Genomic DNA, 24,271 nt, shown 5'->3' on the forward strand with positions numbered 1-24,271 from the left:
AGGAATAAAATGGAAGACTTTTCCTAACAATTACGTAGTCGGCCTCTATGGTGTAGTGGTTAGGTGTAGTCGCGTCGAGCCGAAGGTGCAGGGTTCGAGTCCTGCCTACTATCTTCTAGATACCCTAGTTTAGGTTCTAGTTTAGAGAAGAACATATCTCTTATCGAACAAAAACTTGGACAATGTAATAAAAAGTGAGTTTCATCTTCAATTCTGTTACAGTTGCAGAGATTGCATAACCTTTCATCACGTGGTAGATTGTCGTATCTACCTATCCCAATCCTAAATCGTTTCGAAATATTGCAACGTACCAAAAACTTAAGGAGGGTTCGATCACCCCCCCCCCCCCTCACCCCCTCTAACTGTACCACGGTGGGGGTATGACTTTGCGTGTACGTCCGAGGGTTCATTAGCAGTAACATCATTAAAAAAACACAAACAAACAAACAGCCCACGGGAGCGGCATTACTGACCATTACCCAATCGGTATCATTACTGTATTTTCCTTCGCCATCAGTTTTAAGAATGTATCAAGTGGGTTGATAACCGTTACTGACAGAGGCTTAAGGTGGCTCGATATAGTTTTTCAGGGTCAATACCTCCCAAGTTTGAGCATAAACTACGTCGGCATAAATAAAGATTGTGAAAAATTGCCACCACAGTTGTATCAGATCAAGATGAAAATTTGTTATGATTAACGTTGCAATGACATCGGAGTTGTCGTAGCAACGAAATGACGCTATTACCTATTTTTCTCGGCACTGGCAACTGTTCTTCCAAAATCGTTTACGGGAGCTTTTTCTTCCAATAGAGGCCTCGATGTTCGTGAAGTTTAAGAGAAATTTGTAAGAACGTTATCGAGATATTTTGGGATGAAGTTTTTATGGTTAGAAAAACGCTAAAAGAATGGACAATCTGGATGTTCGGCTGTTATCTGTAGAAAACGAAGCGCTTTCGAGATGCAATTTCATCTCATAGTAGTTTCAATCTTTTTAAAAACGTGTGTGAAGGATCATTGTGTTTAGTATAATAGAGCGACATTGGTGTAGAGTACAGTAGCCTAGTTATGTCCGGCAAATCAGTGAAACGAAACTGGGGCGAAAACGGTGGCAGGAAATAAAACTTGTTTACCATGATTATGTTGAGTTTCCGCTATTTTTTATTGTCACGTAGGGCTTTATGTTAAGCAACTAAATTGTTTTTTTAAAAGTGCTAGTTAGTGATATGACCGCTGTAATGACTAGTTTACTTAGGATTATTATTGGTTGTTTGAGAGGAGTTAGCAGGTGTCGCCCACGACTTCCCTCTCAGGTTTTTGCTAACAACCATCACAAAACACGCACGCAGTTTGAGCACGGTCTGACAAATGTTATTACTTTCCACAGCTATTACTACTGCTGTGCTTTTTTCTCTTAGGATTTCGTTTAGGATTACGAAGGAGCACGGAAACTTGGTGAGACAACGTCTGTAATTTTACTTTCTCTTAGAAAACTGTCTTCCTCACGTCTTTTTTGTACTATTTAATTAAAAATGGCACAATTTGCTTTTATGAACGGCTTCATGAAAGTAGCGCCTATATTTACTTAATTTTTGAACCGTTTCAATTTTACAAACATAAATCTAGCTGGACTTTCATAGATAACGCGACTACCAAAACTCGTTGTTGTTCAAGCAAGTGTTGTTTTGTCGTTCAAAAACGAAAAGTGCGTCAGTTGCATTTTTCTTCCTTTCCTCTCCTAATCCTTTCTCCTCGCTCTCTCTCGCTGTACATGCAAGCTATATAAAGCTAAGACATGAGCCCACACCAGGGGGCCGTTTCCCAAACTTAAAGTCCCACAGCTTTTCGGGGCCGAGCCAAAATCTGAACAACGAAAGCGTGGGTCCTAGTTAAAAAACAAAACAAAATAAAACAAACAAAAAACAAACAAAAAACACAAAAAAGCAGTCCATTTTGTTTTGTGACCGATGGGTATGTTATCGGTGACCGGTAATTGCCGGAACTTCCGAGGAAAGGACCCGGGACATGATGGGAACGACGGAAATTGAGCCAACATATTTTTATTCCTTTTACAGTTAAAAATAGGCGCCGTTTTCGCCAAATGGACTTCAACAAGTGGAACGTCTTCTGGAGTTTGTGCTTTGGGCTGTCGTCCTTTCTAATCATCGTTGGAAATGCTCTGTCCATATCAATACTTTTCAAGAGAAGGCTTCGAAAGCGTCCTCATTTCTTGTTAATAAGCTTGGCTTTCGCTGATCTCTTAGTTGGATTAATTGCAGTGCCACTTTACATCATGAAAGAAGCAGATATACCACATTTTAGTTCAACTACTTATTCGGTTTTTTTATGCGTGGATATGTTTGCGGGCTTAAGCTCGGTCTTCACCCTGGCGGCTATTTCCCTGGAAAGACTCCACGCAATTGCTCGCCCTCTTCGCCATCGACAACTCACCTTACGCAGCTATGCGATTGCCATAGCAACCCCATGGATCTTCTCCCTTATTGTGTCGTTATCTTATTTGCTCGCAGTTTTTTCCGTTATAACCTACCTTCAGTTCAGTTATGTGATAACTATTAGCTTGTCAACACCTTTGTTGATAACTTGCATTTCCAATTGTATTATTTGGAGGAAGCAATCTTGTAGAATTCCCAATGGAGCTCAAGGAAGAAAGAATGTTCACTTAAATAAGACGCTGCTATTGATAACCGCAATATTTGTTCTCTCTTGGCTGCCTTTCCACGTTTTAAAAATTGTAACCAATTTCTGTGTTTCTTGTGAAATATTATACACTTAATGTCAGATCCCGAGGGAAACAGTTAGTTTTGTTTTCCCAAGAGTCCTGATGTTTCCCGAGACGAAGTCGAGGGAAACATCAGGACTCGAGGGAAAACAAAACTAACTGGTTTCCCGAGGGACCTGACATTAAGTGTTTTGTTATATTTCTACACTTTCACTTCAACAGCAACAAAAGAATAACCGGAGCGAACCAAAACAGTCGACTCGGTACTTATAACAACACAAATTTAATTCTCAAAACCACTGAATGAATGATTTACAAACAAAAGTACTTTCCTCATATTATCTGCATCTTTTTCTTCCACTAGCTGCTGTTTTTCTTCTGGGAACTTCTGGGATAACTTTAAAAATCGTTGCTTTTTAGCTTGAGGCTTCGTTTTTGTGTTGTTGTGTTCATTCACGAAAAAGAAAACTGGCTGGACCTGGCGGTGTTTTTCCCGCCTTCTGTCACCCCACTTTCCACCATGCTTTGATCACGTGCTGCAATGTATCCCGAGCGGGATACATTGTTTAATGTATCACAATCGGGATACATTTGATTTTAGTCAAGGCCACGTGACCAAGAATCAACCAATGGCAGTCCCTGTTTAGTTGAGTAAAAGTCTAGGAATATAACAATGCCTGTTAAAATATATGTTATGAAGTTCCTTCACTATAGCAATTCGTTTATGAATTTTCTAGTTTATTGTTTTAGAATGCCAGATTACAGAAAAGCGCTTTCAAGAATGCTTCATAAATGTAGATGCAGTCGTTAAAGAGTCGTCCAGTCTCTTATCTGCTGGTCGACAGTGCAACAGGTGCCTTGATTTTCAAGCAATTTGTATTTCTTGATACGTATGTTTTAAGCACTTAAGTCGTGACAAAGAAATGAAGGGAGTTTTAGGAAAAGATATTTCCAGTATTGACCGACAAGTAGTTTGTCTGGCATTAAAATAAAAGTTCAGCTTGCACTGAGGAGAATCTGTATTTCCCTTGCTATTGAGTCTAGTTTACAAGTCAGATAGACATTGGAAATTTACAGGCAATTTTATCGTGGTTTCATTGATTGTCAGCGTGAGAGAACGAATCGAACTTGCGCTTTAATGTCATATGTTAACGGAATAACGTTAATGATCAAGCATTGCCATCTGAGTATGAACTTTCAGTTATTATTCTTTGTGTATGGTGTTTTAACTGATTACGTTAATTCTCAAATTAAGTAATTTATTCTAGAAATTACTAGATAAATTCACAGGTAAATGTGGTATCAGTATCAGTGGTCTTTTCTCCTCATGTCTCTTTCTGCTGGAGTCTGAACTTTTTGACAAAGTTCAGTTTCGTTGAAGATCTGTACACGCGGTGATCATGCATGCTGTTTCACATCGACGTTTTACACTCATTACATTTTTATTTGTTGGCTTTTTAGTAAATCGCTGTTGATCAATAGTTGTTGTCAGTACAGTCGAACCTACATGTGCGATCACCTCCCATATGCGACCACCTGTATCCGGCAAAACACAGGCACTTTCCCAGTCATATCCCTATAATCAGAACCTCTCGTAAACGAACACCTCCCAAAAGCGACTGCAACTACTTTTTGGCCTGAAAGCTTTATTGGTTTCAATATTGTTTTTAACATCTTGTAGGCACCCACTGCACTTGGCGCATGGTAAGTTCCGTGCTGATGAAAGTCCTACATTTCACACAGTATGCGAAGTTTTTTTAGTGAGAACAAGAAACTACGGCACATATTGTAACTCAAAGCTCTTTGGGGAAGAGACCCACTGCGGATCATTTCTACTAATCGACCACCTCCTGTAAGCGACCACGAAATCTACGCATTACGTGGTCGCGTACGGGAGATTCGACTATGTTGCTAAGAATATATTTCAAAAGTTGCGCTTATTAGGACATCGTGAGCTTCCGTCGTCCTTCAAATACTGAAGCTTTAATTTGTAATGGGACCCAGTTCCTCTTATCATGATCAGGTCAAGGAACGCCTGATTGCTATTGTCAAGGACCACGAGTTGTAATGGCTGGTTTAACTCAGCGTAATCCTCCTTTATTTACTGCCTATATCGCACACAACACTATAGGCATTACTCCCCCGAATCTTACGAAAATAACAAATCAGACGGTGTGTCACTTTTTCAATTTCTTCAATCAATATAATAGACGTTCCTACTCCCATCGGCCGTATCCACAGTGTGGAAACCAATGCCCATCCAGTAGTTGCAGAGGCCAGCCACACAGATTGCGCCATCACTTCAGGTAATCTAGTGCGTCCAGTTATGTGGGTTAACATTAACCTAAGTGCTGAAAGGTGTTTTTGTTTCATTCCGCTGGCTGAGCTCCTTTGTGACCATCATTTGAGTACGACGATTTAGCAGCTGTACGCCATCAATAAAGGCACCATGAACCACACTCTCTTGTTCGAAGTTTTCGTCAAGAACTGGCTCTCTATAATTTTGACTCATTGCTTTGTAACCATCTGTATCAGGGTCAATACTTTGATTGTTTATCGTGGAAGTGCACTTAACTGCTCAGACGCTCCATTCAATTAGATAATCAAAGGGACGTAGCCACCTATATCACGTCCGCACGCACGTTACGACTCAGCCAATCGTTGCTCGGCAACGTGACCTTTTGGCAACTTTTGATATGTGGAGCAATTACTTTCTGGCAACTGTTGGCATTTCGAACAACTTTTAATTTTTGGGGGTAACTTGGTTATACTCTCAGCAACTTACGGGGATTACAAAGTCTTATTTTTACTCTTCAAGCTTTGTAATGTATCCTCACGAGAACAAAAAAAAAGTGTGAATTCCTGAATCTTGTGCAAGTTGTGGCTGAGGCTCGTGCGCATGCGTGCCTGAAAAACGGCAAGAAGATGAATAAAAAATAGAGTAAAATTGAAAAACAAAGCTAAGAAACAGAAGGTAAGTAAACAGCGTATTATTGTCAATGCAACATGTGCAACTCCGCGTAACTTTACTTGATTGATAGAGTGTTTCCCCCGATTGTGCCAAGACCGAGTGGACAGTGATTGGAACTCTTTCTTTTTTATTAGCTATTGCTGGTTTTCACTGCCACACGGTCAAAAATAAACATCAAATGGGTGTCTAAATATGGGATTTAGTGATAAGCATTATTTACCCATAATTTTAAGTGTTTGCTTTTGAATTGGACAGTTTTGTAATGATTACTGTTTCCGGACAAAATACTGTTACGTGTTTGGAGGATTTTTTTGTGTAAAAATCGTATCTGTACACTGTTAAAAATATATTTTCACATGTGAATATACCGACGATTTTCGTTGATCTTCGGACATCTTCTGCATTCTTCGGAAATCTTCGGCAATCTTCGGTAGTCTTCGGAACTCTTCTGAAATAATCGGAAATTGTCGGAGAATGGCCGAAATTAACAAAATAATATATTGGGTTTTATGAGTGTTAGCCGTGAGTGTTATCGAGGCACCCTCATTCTAACCAGCTCAAGCTTTTAAATAGATATAATCCAGAATCTGGGAAAAGAAATGAGATAAATATCCTAAAATCATCGCCAAGATTCACGTCAGTGCGAGATATTCTTCGGAGAAATGATTTAAATGATTTATCCAAATTAATAGATCGATGTAAGCTGATGTATAGCGTTTCAAAGAGACGCCATGTTGGTGCCCATCCGGATGGGCACCTTATGGTGGCCGGACTACAGAAACATCCGCTCACTGAGGTTTGCTTCGAAGCGTGGATTTATCTCTCGAGGAACTCATAAACACTAAAGTAATAGTTTTTCCAATGCAATGACTGTTAGGTTAGCAGTCCTTCAAAACTAATTAAGTCACCGACGGACAGCTCTCACGACCGCCATGTAAATGCCGGGTTACCCGAAAGCTTAGATCATAGAAATTCAAACAGGTACTGTATCACAAAACGTAGAACATTTTCGAAGTAAAACAAATTTTTTTCTGAAATATTAGTCCGGCTTCAGCTGCTCTAATACTTCATGAAAGTAAGCTGAACTCAGAAGGATGGATATTCCCTGGTTTGAATTTTTTATGACGGCATGTGAAAACCACCAGGAGATAGTCCCTTATTCCACACCCACCCAGCATCAAACTAGACAAAGTTCTTAAGCTTTCTTTAATCACTAGCATATTATGAAAATATCATTTTAAAAACATTGCTCTCAAAGTCGTTGATACTGTTGCCTTGATTGTCCTAGATGTTGTTTAATATAACATTAATTAATTCTTACTATTTTAGAATTTCGCAATTCCTTTTTTTCTCATCTCCTTTCTTCGCTACTTTTTACCTCTCGGGTGGTTTCTGTGTTTAACTACGTAGCACGCAAAGTTTTCTTCAATAGTGTTTTTGTTGTTAACTTTTAGCAGCAACTGAGAAACTTCACTCCCAGACCTTACCAGTTTAAGGTCTCAAATCCTAATAAAGTTTTTCGCTTACGCCAAGATATGTCATTACTTATCGAAGCTGTAAAGCTTCGTGTCCTATATTTTTTATTTTAATTGTCTACGAAAGGACATGAGAAATCATCCAATCATAGACGGTCCGAAGATCAATAGACTCGATCAAATATATTACCAAAAATTACACAAAATAAATTCATACGATTTTAACCCGTTATATGTATCAAGATAACGTTTCGCCAAATAAGATCATAAACCAAGAAACAGGCATGTAAATTCTGAAAAAGCGGATTATTTTATGCCTTCTTCCCCCTTCCGCATACCTGCCATTTTGAAACTCGCCCCAGTCCTCTCTCAATTATCGGAGAAAATGCATGTGGTGCGCACCAGGGCGGATAAAACGACCGCATCCGAGCAAAAAGGTGTGATGCAGTGGACTGGGACTCTGCTTAGAACTGTCGCTTGTTTTCGACTCCGGTCAGGGCTTGCGATGTGGTTTGTACATTAGACACTGCCGCCGTCACTGAATTATGGCGGCTTGATTTGTTTTCTTGCACTTCTTCCTCTTTCCTTTGTGCTGGTACGCTGTCTCCGAGAGGCAAATGTTGCCATTTTTTTGCGGGAGGTTTAGTTGGAGTAGACAAACATCTCTTTCAAAGGGTTTCTTTTATTACTTTCATGAATTTAACACTGAATTATATTTTCGTTCTACTACTCACCAATGTCGATGTTATTCCAAAACAAAAACAACTAAGTACTGTCTAAATTTAAAACGCGAAGAAAAATCTCATCCATGTCATCCATGGCAAAACTGAAAGACAGCAGATCGTGTTTCATAACTAGATGACGTGTATTTTATAAATGCGTGTAGCTCTTGCAAGGTGAAATTATGCTAATTTCAATCACCATCATCCTTCTTTTTAATTTTGGAAAAAACATCTCATACGTCTTTCTGTTTCTTCTAAACTTCAAAATTAGTTTCCCCTCAGTTTTTACTGTTTACCTTGTTTTGTTTTAGAGAGAAAAACGGAGGAAAAACCTTTCAACTAACCTCAAATAAATTTTGTTTATATGCGGTTGCCGGATTTGCAACGCATTGCGCGAATCGCCATGGCGCGTTGCACCCGAGAAGCAAATTAAAGTTTGAAGAAGTACAACACCGTTATATCAATGTATATCAATCTAATTTTTTGTTATGTTAAATAAAATTTATCCCCCTTTAACAGATGCAAAAATTGAGGTTAAGAAGTGTTAAGCTTTTGCAAACGAAACGGCGAAAGACGATTAGGTGATATTTAGTGGAAAGAGGAGGTATTCAACACTTTCAAATTAAACTCAAATTTTGGCATTATACGACCAACAAGTTTGACTTATAGACGTACAAACACAAACATATGAAACTGTTTATTGATATTGTAATGAAACGAATTTATCTATTTAACATTGTAGCCTGAAATTACAGAAAGAAAATAGGTTTTCCGGTTTGCAAAAAGGAAAATTTCGCCGACCTTCAAGCGAACCGGAAGCGCGGAAAGAGCGCTCGTGCCAGTCCTACTCCGCATCACACTTTAAATGAAGAGCGGAGCGCTCGTTTCACCGCCCAACCTTTATCCGCCCTGGTGCGCACTTTCTGCAGCGCTGCCGCAAAAACGAGTGACCCCCTTTTTTTGAGTGAAAACACTCTATACTTCCTAAACGGAAAAACGTCTGCAGAGGTTAATAACTAATTTTCTTAGGGTTATTATTAGGTAACAGGTGTTGCCCACGACTTCCCGTATGTTATCGCGACAACATCGATATATTAACACGCACGCAGTTTAAGCGTCAGTGACATTATTACCGTCCCCTGCACTCTCCACTGGCGTACTTTCTTTTTCGTGGGATTTCGCAAGTTCAGAATTACGAAGGAGCGGCACAGAAACTTGGTGAGAGAACGTCTATAGTTTTCCTTTGAGGCTGTTTTTCTCACGTCAGTTAAATAACCAGCATCAGAAACAAATTTTCTTTAAAAAAAAAAAAAGCTGCATGAAAGAAGCGCTTATATTTACTAAGTTTTGAACGCTCTTTACCATGTTTACACAAAATATATCTAGCTGGAGTTTAGAAGACGCTACTGCTCAAGTAGTCCTCGTTAAATTAGGCAGTTTTTCTTTTCGTTCAAAGACGGAAAGTATAACAATTTGCCTTGTTTTTCTTTTCTCCTCCTTCTCTTCTTCTCGCTCTCTCTTGACATTCGGTTTTTTCCTTTTTCCTTTTTGCTAAAAAATGGCCGGGCCAATTTTTAGCAACTTTCGGCGTTTTGTAGTTACTTTTTGCTCTTTAACAACCTCGAGCAAGTTTGGCCTTTGTGAGCAATTTTTGGGCAAAATATAGGTTTAGAGCACACATCAAGCCCGGAAAAGTAAACAATTTCACAGAAACTTCAATTTATGCGTTTTCTTTAATGTTAATAATCACCCTTTTGAAAAAGTAACCTTTACCGCCAAAGTTTTGCAGGCCTAAAAAGGTATTTAAACGTGCCGTTAGGCACATAAGTAGACGCAAGAAAATGATAAAGGTAAGCTTAAAAGGAAAAAAACGAATTAATGCACATTTCACTCACTATAGAGAAAAAGAATTATAATTTTAGACGTATGAATAATTAATTAGCGAAGTAGGCTTATACACGGCTAATGTCCTTGGGATATCCTTAATTATTTCACTCATGTTTGCGAGCAACTGTTTAAGGCTAAGTTTAAAACTTTTTTTCTAAACCGATGTTGGCAACTGATTGTGAGGAGCGAAAAATAAAAGTTTTATTTAACGTTTGTATAAAAATATCAAGAAATTTAAATAGCAGCTTTTGAAATTTAGGAAGCAAACTTTTTGGATGTTTGGCAATTTTGTAGCAACTTTCTGACATTCCAGTTGGCAGCTTTCCAGCATTTTACGAGCACAATCGGGAAAGTTCTAGCAGACTCCGACCGAAAGGAGTACCTTTTTCAGGCTTCAGGTATATGAAAGGCTAGATAATTCACTAGTTGAAAGATATAATATATAGATTTAGCCAGGGCTAAAAGCGAAGCTCTGGTTAATAATAAGTGTAAACAAAAAAAAAATAAATCGTGTGATGCTAAACGGGGACGACAATAGGGCCATTTATACCAGGAAAAATAAGACGCGTCTTAAATAAGACGCGAACATTTCGTATAAACGGTACATTTCGTCTAAAATAAGACGCGGCTTAGCTAAGACGCGTCTTATTAGATAAGACATGCTCGTATCAATGGTACAGTTCGCGTCTTATTTTTCCTCGTATAAATGGCCCTAATGAAAATGGCTTCAAGACTAATAGATCTAATTAGCAACAAAACAAATTGCACGTGCAGCACACTTTCTCTTCTGATTAGCAAAAAACTAATTTGCACGTGCAGCACGCTTTTTTGTCTTTCCCTTGCCGTTGTTTTGCACGACTACAACGCTGTTTTGTACGACTAAAACGTCAAACTTCCCAGGTACACATTATTTTTATGGAGGACTTGTCGTATCTGCTTACCCATCATTTTCCTGTGTTCATGTTCGCTTTTATTTTTCACTGCCGCTCATTTTCACCTTGCTGGCCGATAGCATTTCTCATTTTGAATTCCCATGTTTTTCTTCCTACGAAATTCGTCTCCTTTGTTTTCAATAACTCGCCCTAGCTCTTTCTCCGTTATCCACGTTAGTGTAAACGTAAAAAATAACGCCCAAACAGACACGACTTTGTTATTGTTTTTTCTTTCTAAAAGTCCGGGCGGCCATGTGATTTCAATCCAAATAAAACATTCAGTTGCATTTGGGTTGCCATACCTGTTGCTTGAATTACGGAAACTTGATGAGACAACGTCTGTAATTTACCTTTCTCTTAGCCAAAACTGTCTTCCTCACGTCTTTTTTGTGCTATTTAAAAGTGGCACAACTTGCTTTTATGAACGGCTTCATTAACGTAGCGCCTATATTTACTCGAGTTTTAAACCGTTTCAATTTTACAAACATATATCTAGCTGGACTTTCATAGAAAACGCGACTACCCAAAAGTCCTTGTTGTTCACTAAGTTGTATTATTATTTTTTTTTTCGTTCAAAAACGAAAAGTGCGTCAGCTGCATTTTTCTTTCCTTTCTCCTCGCTCTCTCTCACCGTACAAGCTAAGACTTAGCCGACACCAGGGGGCCGTTTCTCAAATTTAAAGTCCCGCAGCTTTTCAGGCCCAAGCCAAAATCTGAACAATGAAAGCGTGGGTCCTAGTTGAAAAAAACAAACAAACAAACAAACAAAAAAACAGAAAAAACAGTCTATTTTGTTTGGTAACCGATGGGTATGTTATCGGTGATCGGTACTTGTCGGAACTTCCGAGGAAAGGACCCCGGACCCGATGGGAGCGACGGAAATTGAGCCTACCTATTTTTATTCCTTTTACAGTTTTCGCCAAATGGTCTTCAACAAGTGGAACCTCTTCTGGAGTTTGTGCTTTGGGCTGTTGTCCCTTCTAATCATCGTTGGAAATACTTTGTCCATATCAATACTTTTCAAGAGAAGGCTTCGAAAGCGTCCTCATTTCTTGTTAATTAGCTTGGCTGTTGCTGACCTCTTGGTTGGACTGATTTCAGTGCCACTTTACATAGCAGTGGAAAACATACCATATACCATTGGAATTCTTAAATTATCTTACCGGTGCGTGGATATGATTACGGGCTTAAGCTCGGTCTTCACCCTGACGGCAATTTCCCTGGAAAGACTCCACGCTATTTCTCGCCCTCTTCGCCATCTACAACTCACCTTACGCAGTTATGCGATTGCCATAGCAACCCCATGGATCTTCTCCCTTATTGTGTCGTTATCTTATTTGCTGTCGGTTTTTTCTGTTATAACTTTCCGGCAATACTTTTCGGGGATAATTATCACAAGTTTGTCAACATCATTGTTGGTAACGTGCATTTCCTATTGCATCATTTGGGGGAAGCAAGCGTCCAGAATAACTCCCAATGAAGCTCAAGCAAGAAAGAGTGTTCACTTAAATATGACGTTGCTATTGATTACCGCAATATTTGTTTTCTCGTGGCTGCCTTTCCACGTTTTGAATATTGTAATCCATTTCTGTGCTTCATGTGAATTCTTTATCGTACAATTTTATATTGTAAAGTTCCTTCACTATAGCAATTCCTTTATGAATTTTCTAGTTTATTGTTTTAGAATGCCAGATTACAGAAAAGCGCTTTCAAGAATGCTTCATAAATGTAGATGCAGTCGTTGCAGAGTCGTCCAGTCTCGTATCCGCGGCTCGACAGTGCAGCAGGTGCTTTGATTTTCAAGCAATTTGTATTTGTAAAATACGATACGTATGTTTTAAGCACTTAGTCGTGACAAAGAAATGAAGGGAGTCTTAGGAAAAGATATTTCCAGTATTGTCCAATAAATAGTTTGTCTGGCATTAAAATAAAAGTTCAGCTTGCACTGAGGAGGACTTGTATTTCCCTTGCTATTGAGTCTAGTTTTCAGGTCAGATACACATTGGAAATTTACTTCAATTTTATCGTGGTTTCATGGATTGTTAGCGTGAGAGAATGAACTTGCGCGTTGATGTCAAAAGTTAACGGAATAACGATCAAAAATAATGATCAAACATTGCTATCTAAGTATGAACTTTCAGTTATTATTCTTTGTGTATGGTGTTTTAAATTACGTTAATTCTCAAATTAAGTAGTTTATTCTAGAAATTTCTAGGTAAATTCACAGGTAAAAATCGTACTACTATGGTCTTTTCTACTCATGTCTCCTTCTGCTGGAGTCGTCTGACCTTTTTGGCAAAGACACCAGTTTCGTTGAAGATCTGTACATGCGGTGATCATGCATGCTGTTTCACATCGACGTTTTACACTAATTACATTGTTATTTGTTTGCTTTTTAATAAATCGCTGTTGATCAAAAGTTGTTGTCAGTACAGTCGAACCAACATGTGCGACTACCTCCCATATGCGACCACCTGTATCCGGAAAAACACACTAGGCGCTTTGCCAGTCATATCCCTATAATCAGAACCTCTCGTAAACGACCACCTCCCAAAAGCGACTGCGACCACTTTTTGGCCTTAAAGCTTTATTTCTTTCAATTGTTTTCAACATCTTGTAAGCAACCACTGCACTTGGCACATGGTAAGTTAGCTGATGAAAGTCCTACACTACTCATAGGAAACGAAGGCCTTTTAGTTAGAACAGGAAACTATGGCACATATTATAACTCAAAACTCTTTGGGGAAGAGACACACTGCGGATCAATTCTACTAAGCGACGACTCTATCTACGCACTTTGGGTGGTCGCGTTGTTATAACAAAGACATATTCAGAAATGTGCGTATGAACGGGAGGTACGGGGGGGGGGGGGGGGGGGAGTACAAATCGAAATTGGTGGGGCGTGCCGCCCGGTTCTCCAAATCCTGACCTTGTTTGAGACCAAAAAAAAATCATTTTTCACAGCCTTTTTCAGTCCTGGCCTCTAAGAAATTATGCCATCAATACTTAGATCAGAACAGCAGCAAAAAAGATTTCTTAAAATCCACGATTACGAATACGCATTCTTCTCTTTCTTTCTTATTCATTTGAAATTGAAACGATACATACGTTCATACACTCCCTCTTTCCCACGAAAACTATCTGATTCCAGACCTGAATGGGCAAAGTCTACACCCGTTTTCAGACCAAAACAGCGCAAAACCTCTACCTTTTGGGATAGCACATACCTATGTGGCTTATATGAGGGAGTACCCCCTTGGGGAAGTAATGGAATGCTGACGGAGAAGGTCGGAGAACGTTTCATTTTAACAGATCAGTGGTGATGACGTGTCACATATGACGCAATACAACATAGGCTGAGAAAGTTTTCACTTTTATTGATATCATGCATGCTGTTTCACGTCGACCGTCCTTTTACACTCATAACATTTTTGTTTCTGCTTTAAAAAAATCGCTGTAAGCAGTTGATTGTTGTCAATAAAGTTGAACCTCCATGTGCTACCACCTACCATATGCGACCACCTGTATCCGGCAAAACACAAAACTATCCCCGGTCAAATCCCTATAATCAGAATCTCTTGTAAACGTTTTTAACCTCTTGTAAGCGCCACTTGAGGCACGGCCATGGTTTGATCACTATATTTGCTGAATGTCCTACAGTAGTCACAGTATGCCTTTAGTGAGTCAGTGGTGTATCTCAGTCACCTTAAAACTAAATTGGCCTCTAAGCTAATTTTCTCATGCTCTTTCGGATAGTTATTACAAATTGCGGCGGCTTCTTTATCACTGTCTGGTGTATGCAATAAGAAAGATTTGTATCCCCAAATCAAATCCAAAGACTTTAACAAGCAGATGCTTTAGAAATTTCACTCCAGATAGTTTTCGAACTGATTTATCTATGGTCCCGTGGCATCTGATTGAACAGGAGCATAATCCTGACACTGCTTGGGATATATGGCAACATATGTTCTTAGACATTGCTGATAGCCATGCACCACTTAAGAAGAAGAGAGTGAAAGGAATCTCTTCCCCCTGGATTACTCCAGAGCTAAAAAGGCTAATGTTTCAGAGAGACAAACTCAAAAAATTGGCCTCAAGGTTCCCAACAGATGGCAATTGGACTTCTTACAAACACATGAAGAATAAGGTTAATTATGAAATTAAGAATGCTAAAATGAACTATTACAATGCCTTCTTCAAAGATAACCGCAGAAACATAAAGAATACTTGGAAAGGAATTAATAGGCTAATTGGAAATGAACCTAAATTTAATAAGATAACTCAGCTGGACATTGGGGATACTGTAAATACTGACCCCATTGAAATCAGTAATATACTCAAGACACATTTCTCCAAAATAGGACCTTCCTTAGCCTCTCAAATTAAAGATACATCCAGTAATTTTACTGATTATGTTACCCCCGCAGAACACATTTTTAATTTGGCAAAAGTATCATGCCAGGAGGTCTTTAATTTAATTCACAAAATACCGAGTAATAAAGCCAGTGGTCTTGATAACATCTCAGCACGTCTCCTGAAAGAAGCGTCTCCCACAGTTACTCGCAGTCTAACTTTTATAATAAATCAGTCAATTACCACTGGAATATTTCCAAATGCTTGGAAACGAGCTAGAGTTTCGCCAATATTTAAAGAAGACCCCAGGACTGATCCTAACAACTACAGACCTATCTCAGTTCTGCCTGTAGTAAGTAAATTAATTGAAAGAGTTGTTTTTAATCAATTATATGAATATTTAAATAATAATAACTTGTTAACTGAATCACAATCTGGCTTCAGACCTATGTTTTCCACTGAAACAGCTTTACTTGAGGCTACGAATGAATGGCTATGGAATATTGACGACAGTCTCTTAAATGGTGTGATATTCCTGGACTTGAAAAAAGCTTTTGATACCATGGATCATGCTATCCTTCTGGGAAAGCTTAAACTCTATGGGGTCAGTTCTCAATCCCTTAACTGGTTCCAGTCCTATCTATCTGACCGAAAGCAACAAACGTTCATTGATGGAGTTTAATCTGATTTCTGTAATATAACATGTGGTATTCCACAGGGGTCTATTTTAGGCCCTCTCTTATTCACTATTTATATTAATGATCTCCCTTCATGTAATTTGTTTTCAAAACCCAGAATGTATGCAGATGATACTACCCTTACCACATCTGCAGAAGACCCATGTGTCCTTGAACATAAAATGAATTATGATATGAATTTGATCCAGTCATGGCTGTCAGCAAACAAATTAACTTTAAATGTTAAGAAGACTAAATACATGCTTATAGGGAGCCAATTTAAGTTATCCCAAATAAACAGTGACTTCACAGTCAAAGTCAATAATACACCCTTAGAAAGAGTAATTAAACATAAATCCCTTGGAGTTCAAATTGATGAATCTTTGAACTGGCGCCCACACATTCATACCATTTCAAAGAAAATATCTGCTGGTATTGCTATCTTAAGGCGTGTAAGTCATTTTATACCATTTGATACTAGAGTGAACATGTAAAATGCACTGGTAATGCCATATTTTAATTACTGTGGTGCCGTTTGGGGTAATATCAATAAGGGACTAGCAGACAAACTTCAAAAGCTGCAGAATAGGGCTGCTAGAATTCTCACCTTTTCTAACTATGACGTTCGCTCAAGTGTTTTGTTGGATGAGCTTGGCTGGGAAAGGCTAGAATATGCAAGACTTAAACAGTTGGCTGTGACAACGTATAAAATCCATAATAATCTTTCCCCATCGTATCTGAGGCGGATCTTTACCAACACCTCAAATGTACATTCACACAATCTTAGAAATTCTGAGTTAAATTATTATGTCCCCAGACCCAAAACTGAGTCTGCAAAAAGGAGCCTACACTACAGAGGATCTGTTCTGTGGAACAAGATTCCCTCAGAGATTAGAAAACTGCCCAGTTTAAATGTTTTTAAAACTTCAATTCATGGGAAAGATTTTTCTAATACACCATGACCCATTGTAACTCTTATTATCCATAATGTAACTTTTTGTATTTTTAACATTATAGTCAATAGTTCCTTAGTCTTTTAGTCTTAGTATTTTAGTCTAGTTTTAAACACGATTCCTAGGAAGACCATGTAAAATGATACGATTTCGTGTATAAATAAAGATTGATGATGATGACGATGATGACGAAACGGTTATTACAAATTGCGACAGTGCAAACTAAACTGGGTAAGTTATAAAGAAAATGCTCTTGGTTTTTGGGCAGCTCAGTGTAAAAGGAATAACACACAAACTGCGGTTTTAAAGAAATTAAATACCTGGATATGAGGATCTACTAATTATCATCTCTTTACTAAGCTACTAACCAAACATGGCCATGGCAAACCCTACCTACCTCCCTTTGATACAACAGACGGATACAGAACATGTTTTAAACTGTCTTGGGATCATTCCATTTTTCGTGTTCCCCATTTTCCCACTCCCCCAAAAAGGAGAACAGTTTCAGTAAGGTCTGAATAAACCCTTTAAACTTCAGGTCAGTTGAAACCACTATTTTAGCGCACAGTTGGCTTCCATGCACCCACACTCGGGACACTGGCAGGTGGCCGCTTAATGGCGGTTGGCCGCTCAACGATTGGCTTAATCTCAAATCTCAACCCTCGGAGTTACGGGGGTGGAAAGGGGAGTCGGTGGTTGCCAACCCTTCATAAGGTTTTTCTGATTTTTTTCCTGGTTGTTTTTTTTCTGTAGCTGTTCGTTTATCCTTCGCGCACATTTTGAGACAAGTACAGTGATAGTCAGTCACTATGGTTACGAGATGTGACGTCATAAGTAGCAGTGCAGGTGGTCAAGCCGTTTTTGAGTGAAAATACACTTTTTTTCATTTTTTTCAACAGTAAAAGTAAAACTTGTGGATGAAATGATGCAAAGTAATTATTAATGTGTTATTTTACGTGTTAAACGCAAAAATTATTAATTCTCACTGTTTTTACCTGATTTCTAATGCTTGATAAAATCCAAGATGGCAACCATGATCGGTGACGTCACAGACCTCTAGCAGCGCCGCCACCCATAAAATATACCTCATCTTGTAGAGAAGATCAAAGGCTTTCCATTGAAGGCAAAATCGTTTTGAAATATTGAAACTTACCAAAAACCTAAGGAGGGTTCAATCACCCCCCCCCCCCCGCCCCTCCTTGTACCACGGTGGGGGTATGACTTTGCGTTTACGTCCGAGGGTTAATTAGCAGAAACATCATTTAAAAAACAAACAAACAAACAAACAAACAGGCCACGGGAGCGGCATTACTGATCATTACGCAATCGGTATCATTACTGTATTTTCCTTCGCCATCAGTTTTGAGAATGTATCAAGCGGGTTGATAGCCGTTACTGACAGAGGCTTAAGGTGGCTCGATACAGTTTTTGAGGGTCAATAACTCTCAAGTTTAAGCATAAACTACGTCGCCATAAATAAAGATTGTGAAAAATTGCCACCACAGTTGTATCAGATAAAGATGAAAATTTGTTATGATTAACGTTGCAATGACATCGGAGTTGTCGTAGCAACGAAATGACGCTATTACCTATTTTTCTCGGCACTGGGAACTGTTCTTCCAAACTCGTTTACGGGAGCTTTTTCTTCCAATAGAGGCCTCGATGTTGGTGAAGTTTAAGCGAAATTTGTAAGAGCGTTATCAAGATATTTTGGGATGAAGTTTTTATGGTTAGAAAAACGCTAAAAGAATGGACATTCTTGATGTTCGGCTGTTATCTGTAGAAAACGAAGCGCTTTCGAGATGCAATTTCACCTCATAGTAGTTTCAATCTTTTTAAAAACGTGTGTGAAGGATCATTGTGTTTAGTATAATAGAACGACATTGGTGTAGAGTACAGTAGCCTAGTTATGTCCGGCAAATCAGTGAAACGAAACTGGGGCGAAAAAGGTGGCAGGAAATAAAACTTGTTTACCATGATTATGTTGAGTTTCCGCTATTTTTTATTGTCACGTAGGGCTTTATGTTAAGCAACTAAATTGTTTTTTTAAAAGTGCTAGTTAGTGATATGACCGCTGTAATGACTAGTTTACTTAGGATTATTATTGGTTGTTTGAGACGAGTTTGCAGGTGTCGCCCACGACTTCCCTCTCAGGTTTTTGCTAACAACCATCACAAAACACGCACGCAGTTTAAGCACGGTCTGACAAATGTTATTACTTTCCACAGCTATTACTACTGCTGTGCTTTTTTCTCTTAGGATTTCGTTTAGGATTACGAAGGAGCACGGAAACTTGGTGAGACAACGTCTGTAATTTTCCTTTCTCTTAGAAAACTGTCTTCCTCACGTCTTTTTTGTACTATTTAATTAAAAATGGCACTATTTGCTTTTATGAACGGCTTCATGAAAGTGGCGCCTATATTTACTTAATTTTTGAACCGTTTCAATTTTACAAACATAAATCTAGCTGGACTTTCATAGATAACGCCACTACCCAAAACTCGTTGTTGTTCAAGCAAGTGTTGTTTTGTCGTTCAAAAACGAAAAGTGCGTCAGTTGCATTTTTCTTCCTTTCCTCTCCTAATCCTTTCTCCTCGCTCTCTCTCGCTGTACATGCAAGCTATATAAAGCTAAGACATGAGCCTACACCAGGGGGCCGTTTCCCAAACTTAAAGTCCCACAGCTTTTCGGGGCCGAGCCAAAATCTGAACAACGAAAGCGTGGGTCCTAGTTAAAAAACAAAACAAAATAAAACAAACAAAAAACAAACAAAAAACACAAAAAGCAGTCCATTTTGTTTTGTGACCGATGGGTATGTTATCGGTGACCGGTAATTGCCGGAACTTCCGAGGAAAGGACCCGGGACATGATGGGAACGACGGAAATTGAGCCAACATATTTTTATTCTTTTTACAGTTAAAAATAGGCGCCGTTTTCGCCAAATGGACTTCAACAAGTGGAACGTCTTCTGGAGTTTGTGCTTTGGGCTGTCGTCCTTTCTACTCATCGTTGGAAATGCTCTGTCCATATCAATACTTTTCAAGAGAAGGCTTCGAAAGCGTCCTCATTTCTTGTTAATAAGCTTGGCTTTCGCTGATCTCTTAGTTGGATTAATTGCAGTGCCACTTTACATCATGAAAGAAGCAGATATACCACATTTTAGTTCAACTACTTATTCGGTTTTTTTATGCGTGGATATGTTTGCGGGCTTAAGCTCGGTCTTCACCCTGGCGGCTATTTCCCTGGAAAGACTCCACGCAATTGCTCGCCCTCTTCGCCATCGACAACTCACCTTACGCAGCTATGCGATTGCCATAGCAACCCCATGGATCTTCTCCCTTATTGTGTCGTTATCTTATTTGCTCGCAGTTTTTTCCGTTATAACCTACCTTCAGTTCAGTTATGTGATAACTATTAGCTTGTCAACACCTTTGTTGATAACTTGCATTTCCAATTGTATTATTTGGAGGAAGCAATCTTGTAGAATTCCCAATGGAGCTCAAGGAAGAAAGAATGTTCACTTAAATAAGACGCTGCTATTGATAACCGCAATATTTGTTCTCTCTTGGCTGCCTTTCCACGTTTTAAAAATTGTAACCAATTTCTGTGTTTCTTGTGAAATATTGCCTGTTAAAATATATGTTATGAAGTTCCTTCACTATAGCAATTCGTTTATGAATTTTCTAGTTTATTGTTTTAGAATGCCAGATTACAGAAAAGCGCTTTCAAGAATGCTTCATAAATGTAGATGCAGTCGTTAAAGAGTCGTCCAGTCTCTTATCTGCTGGTCGACAGTGCAACAGGTGCCTTGATTTTCAAGCAATTTGTATTTCTTGATACGTATGTTTTAAGCACTTAAGTCGTGACAAAGAAATGAAGGGAGTTTTAGGAAAAGATATTTCCAGTATTGACCGACAAGTAGTTTGTCTGGCATTAAAATAAAAGTTCAGCTTGCACTGAGGAGAATCTGTATTTCCCTTGCTATTGAGTCTAGTTTACAAGTCAGATAGACATTGGAAATTTACAGGCAATTTTATCGTGGTTTCATTGATTGTCAGCGTGAGAGAACGAATCGAACTTGCGCTTTAATGTCATATGTTAACGGAATAACGTTAATGATCAAGCATTGCCATCTGAGTATGAACTTTCAGTTATTATTCTTTGTGTATGGTGTTTTAACTGATTACGTTAATTCTCAAATTAAGTAATTTATTCTAGAAATTACTAGATAAATTCACAGGTAAATGTGGTATCAGTATCAGTGGTCTTTTCTCCTCATGTCTCTTTCTGCTGGAGTCTGAACTTTTTGACAAAGTTCAGTTTCGTTGAAGATCTGTACACGCGGTGATCATGCATGCTGTTTCACATCGACGTTTTACACTCATTACATTTTTATTTGTTGGCTTTTTAGTAAATCGCTGTTGATCAATAGTTGTTGTCAGTACAGTCGAACCTACATGTGCGATCACCTCCCATATGCGACCACCTGTATCCGGCAAAACACAGGCACCTTCCCAGTTATATCCCTATAATCAGAACCTCTCGTAAACGACCACCTCCCAAAAGCGACTGCAACTACTTTTTGGCCTGAAAGCTTTATTGGTTTCAATATTGTTTTTAACATCTTGTAGGCACCCACTGCACTTGGCGCATGGTAAGTTCCGTGCTGATGAAAGTCCTACATTTCTCACAGTATGCGAAGTTCTTTTAGTGAGAACAAGAAACTACGGCACATATTGTAACTCAAAGCTCTTTGGGGAAGAGACCCACTGCGGATCATTTCTACTAATCGACCACCTCCTGTAAGCGACCACGAAATCTACGCATTACGTGGTCGCGTACGGGAGATTCGACTATGTTGCTAAGAATATATTTCAAAAGTTGCGCTTATTAGGACATCGTGAGCTTCCGTCGTCCTTCAAATACTGAAGCTTTAATTTGTAGTGGGACCCAGTTCCTCTTATCATGATCAGGTCAAGGAACGCCTGATTGCTATTGTCAAGGACCACGAGTTGTAATGGCTGGTTTAACTCAGCGTAATCCTCCTTTATTTACTGCCTATATCGCACACAACACTATAGGCATTACTCCCCCGAATCTTACGAAAATAACAAATCAGACGGTGTGTCACTTTTTCAATTTCTTCAATCAATATAATAGACGTTCCTACTCCCATCGGCCGTATCCACAGTGTGGAAACCAATGCCCATCCAGTAGTTGCAGAGGCCAGCCACACAGATTGCGCCATCACTTCAGGTAATCTAGTGCGTCCAGTTATGTGGGTTAACATTAACCTAAGTGCTGAAAGGTGTTTTTGTTTCATTCCGCTGGCTGAGCTCCTTTGTGACCATCATTTGAGTACGACGATTTAGCAGCTGTACGCCATCAATAAAGGCACCATGAACCACACTCTCTTGTTCGAAGTTTTCGTCAAGAACTGGCTCTCTATAATTTTGACTCATTGCTTTGTAACCATCTGTATCAGGGTCAATACTTTGATTGTTTATCGTGGAAGTGCACTTAACTGCTCAGACGCTCCATTCAATTAGATAATCAAAGGGACGTAGCCACCTATATCACGTCCGCACGCACGTTACGACTCAGCCAATCGTTGCTCGGCAACGTGACCTTTTGGCAACTTTTGATATGTGGAGCAATTACTTTCTGGCAACTGTTGGCATTTCGAACAACTTTTAATTTTTGGGGGTAACTTGGTTATACTCTCAGCAACTTACGGGGATTACAAAGTCTTATTTTTACTCTTCAAGCTTTGTAATGTATCCTCACGAGAACAAAAAAAAAGTGTGAATTCCTGAATCTTGTGCAAGTTGTGGCTGAGGCTCGTGCGCATGCGTGCCTGAAAAACGGCAAGAAGATGAATAAAAAATAGAGTAAAATTGAAAAACAAAGCAAAGAAACAGAAGGTAAGTAAACAGCGTATTATTGTCAATGCAACATGTGCAACTCCGCGTAACTTTACTTGATTGATAGAGTGTTTCCCCCGATTGTGCCAAGACCGAGTGGACAGTGATTGGAACTCTTTCTTTTTTATTAGCTATTGCTGGTTTTCACTGCCACACGGTCAAAAATAAACATCAAATGGGTGTCTAAATATGGGATTTAGTGATAAGCATTATTTACCCATAATTTTAAGTGTTTGCTTTTGAATTGGACAGTTTTGTAATGATTACTGTTTCCGAACAAAATACTGTTACGTGTTTGGAAGATTTTTTTGTGTAAAAATCGTATCTGTACACTGTTAAAAATATATTTTCACATGTGAATATACCGACGATTTTCGTTGATCTTCGGACATCTTCTGCATTCTTCGGAAATCTTCGGCAATCTTCGGTAGTCTTCGGAACTCTTCTGAAATAATCGGAAATTGTCGGAGAATGGCCGAAATTAACAAAATAATATATTGGGTTTTATGAGTGTTAGCCGTGAGTGTTATCGAGGCACCCTCATTCTAACAAGCTCAAGCTTTTAAATAGATATAATCCAGAATCTGGGAAAAGAAATGAGATAAATATCCTAAAATCATCGCCAAGATTCACGTCAGTGCGAGATATTCTTCGGAGAAATGATTTAAATGATTTATCCAAATTAATAGATCGATGTAAGCTGATGTATAGCGTTTCAAAGAGACGCCATGTTGGTGCCCATCCGGATGGGCACCTTATGGTGGCCGGACTACAGAAACATCCGCTCACTGAGGTTTGCTTCGAAGCGTGGATTTATCTCTCGAGGAACTCATAAACACTAAAGTAATACTTTTTCCAGTGCAATGACTGTTAGGATAGCAGTCCTCCAAAATAAGTCACTTTTTAAACACAACAAGACAGCTCTCACGGCCGCCATGTAAATGCCGGGTTACCCGAAAGCTTAGATCATAGAAATTCAAACAGGTACTGTATCACAAAACTCATGGAACACTTTCGAAGTGAAACAAATTTTTTTCTGAAATATTAGTCCGGCTTCAGCTGCTCTAATACTTCATGAAAGTAAGCTGACCTCAGAAGGATGGATATTCCCTGGTTTGAATTTTTTATGACGGCATGTGAAAACCACCAGGAGATAGTCCCTTATTCCACACCCACCCAGCATCAAACTAGACAAAGTTCTTAAGCTTTCTTTAATCACTAGCATATTATGAAAATATCATTTGAAAAACATTGCTCCCAAAGTCGTTGATACTGTTGCCTTGATTGTCCTAGATGTTGTTTAATATGACATTAATTAATTCTTACTATTTTAGAATTTCGCAATTCCTTTTTTTCTCATCTCCTTTCTTCGCTACTTTTTACCTCTCGGGTGGTTTCTGTGTTTAACTACGTAGCACGCAAAGTTTTCTTCAATAGTGTTTTTGTTGTTAACTTTTAGCAGCAACTGAGAAACTTCACTCCCAGACCTTACCAGTTTAAGGTCTCAAATCCTAATAAAGTTTTTCGCTTACGCCAAGATATGTCATTACTTATCGAAGCTGTAAAGCTTCATGTCCTATATTTTTTATTTTAATTGTCTACGAAAGGACATGAGAAATCATCCAATCATAGACGGTCC

At 38.9% G+C, this 24,271-nt stretch overlaps 3 protein-coding genes across 3 annotated transcripts; all 3 read left to right on the top strand.

Moving 5' to 3' along the window:
* The first annotated feature begins 2,099 nt into the window (after window positions 1–2,099).
* LOC140951097 (adenosine receptor A1-like) lies at window positions 2,100–3,587 on the top strand. Its single transcript, XM_073400314.1, has 2 exons — window positions 2,100–2,782; window positions 3,411–3,587. The coding sequence occupies exons 1-2, from the start codon at window positions 2,100–2,102 to the stop codon at window positions 3,547–3,549; spliced, it is 822 nt and encodes a 273-aa protein (XP_073256415.1). The 3' UTR covers window positions 3,550–3,587.
* An 8,061-nt stretch (window positions 3,588–11,648) lies between these two features.
* LOC140949693 (adenosine receptor A1-like) lies at window positions 11,649–12,769 on the top strand. The gene has a single exon (XM_073398834.1). The coding sequence runs from the start codon at window positions 11,649–11,651 to the stop codon at window positions 12,519–12,521; it is 873 nt and encodes a 290-aa protein (XP_073254935.1). The 3' UTR covers window positions 12,522–12,769.
* Window positions 12,770–19,650: 6,881 nt separating this feature from the next.
* On the top strand, window positions 19,651–20,507 carry LOC140949694 (adenosine receptor A1-like). The gene has a single exon (XM_073398835.1). It carries the CDS (start codon window positions 19,651–19,653, stop codon window positions 20,467–20,469), a length of 819 nt encoding a protein of 272 aa, XP_073254936.1. The 3' UTR covers window positions 20,470–20,507.
* Window positions 20,508–24,271: the final 3,764 nt, after the last annotated feature.

Source organism: Porites lutea, chromosome 10, assembly GCF_958299795.1.
Source record: "Porites lutea chromosome 10, jaPorLute2.1, whole genome shotgun sequence".
NCBI lineage: Eukaryota > Metazoa > Cnidaria > Anthozoa > Scleractinia > Poritidae > Porites > Porites lutea.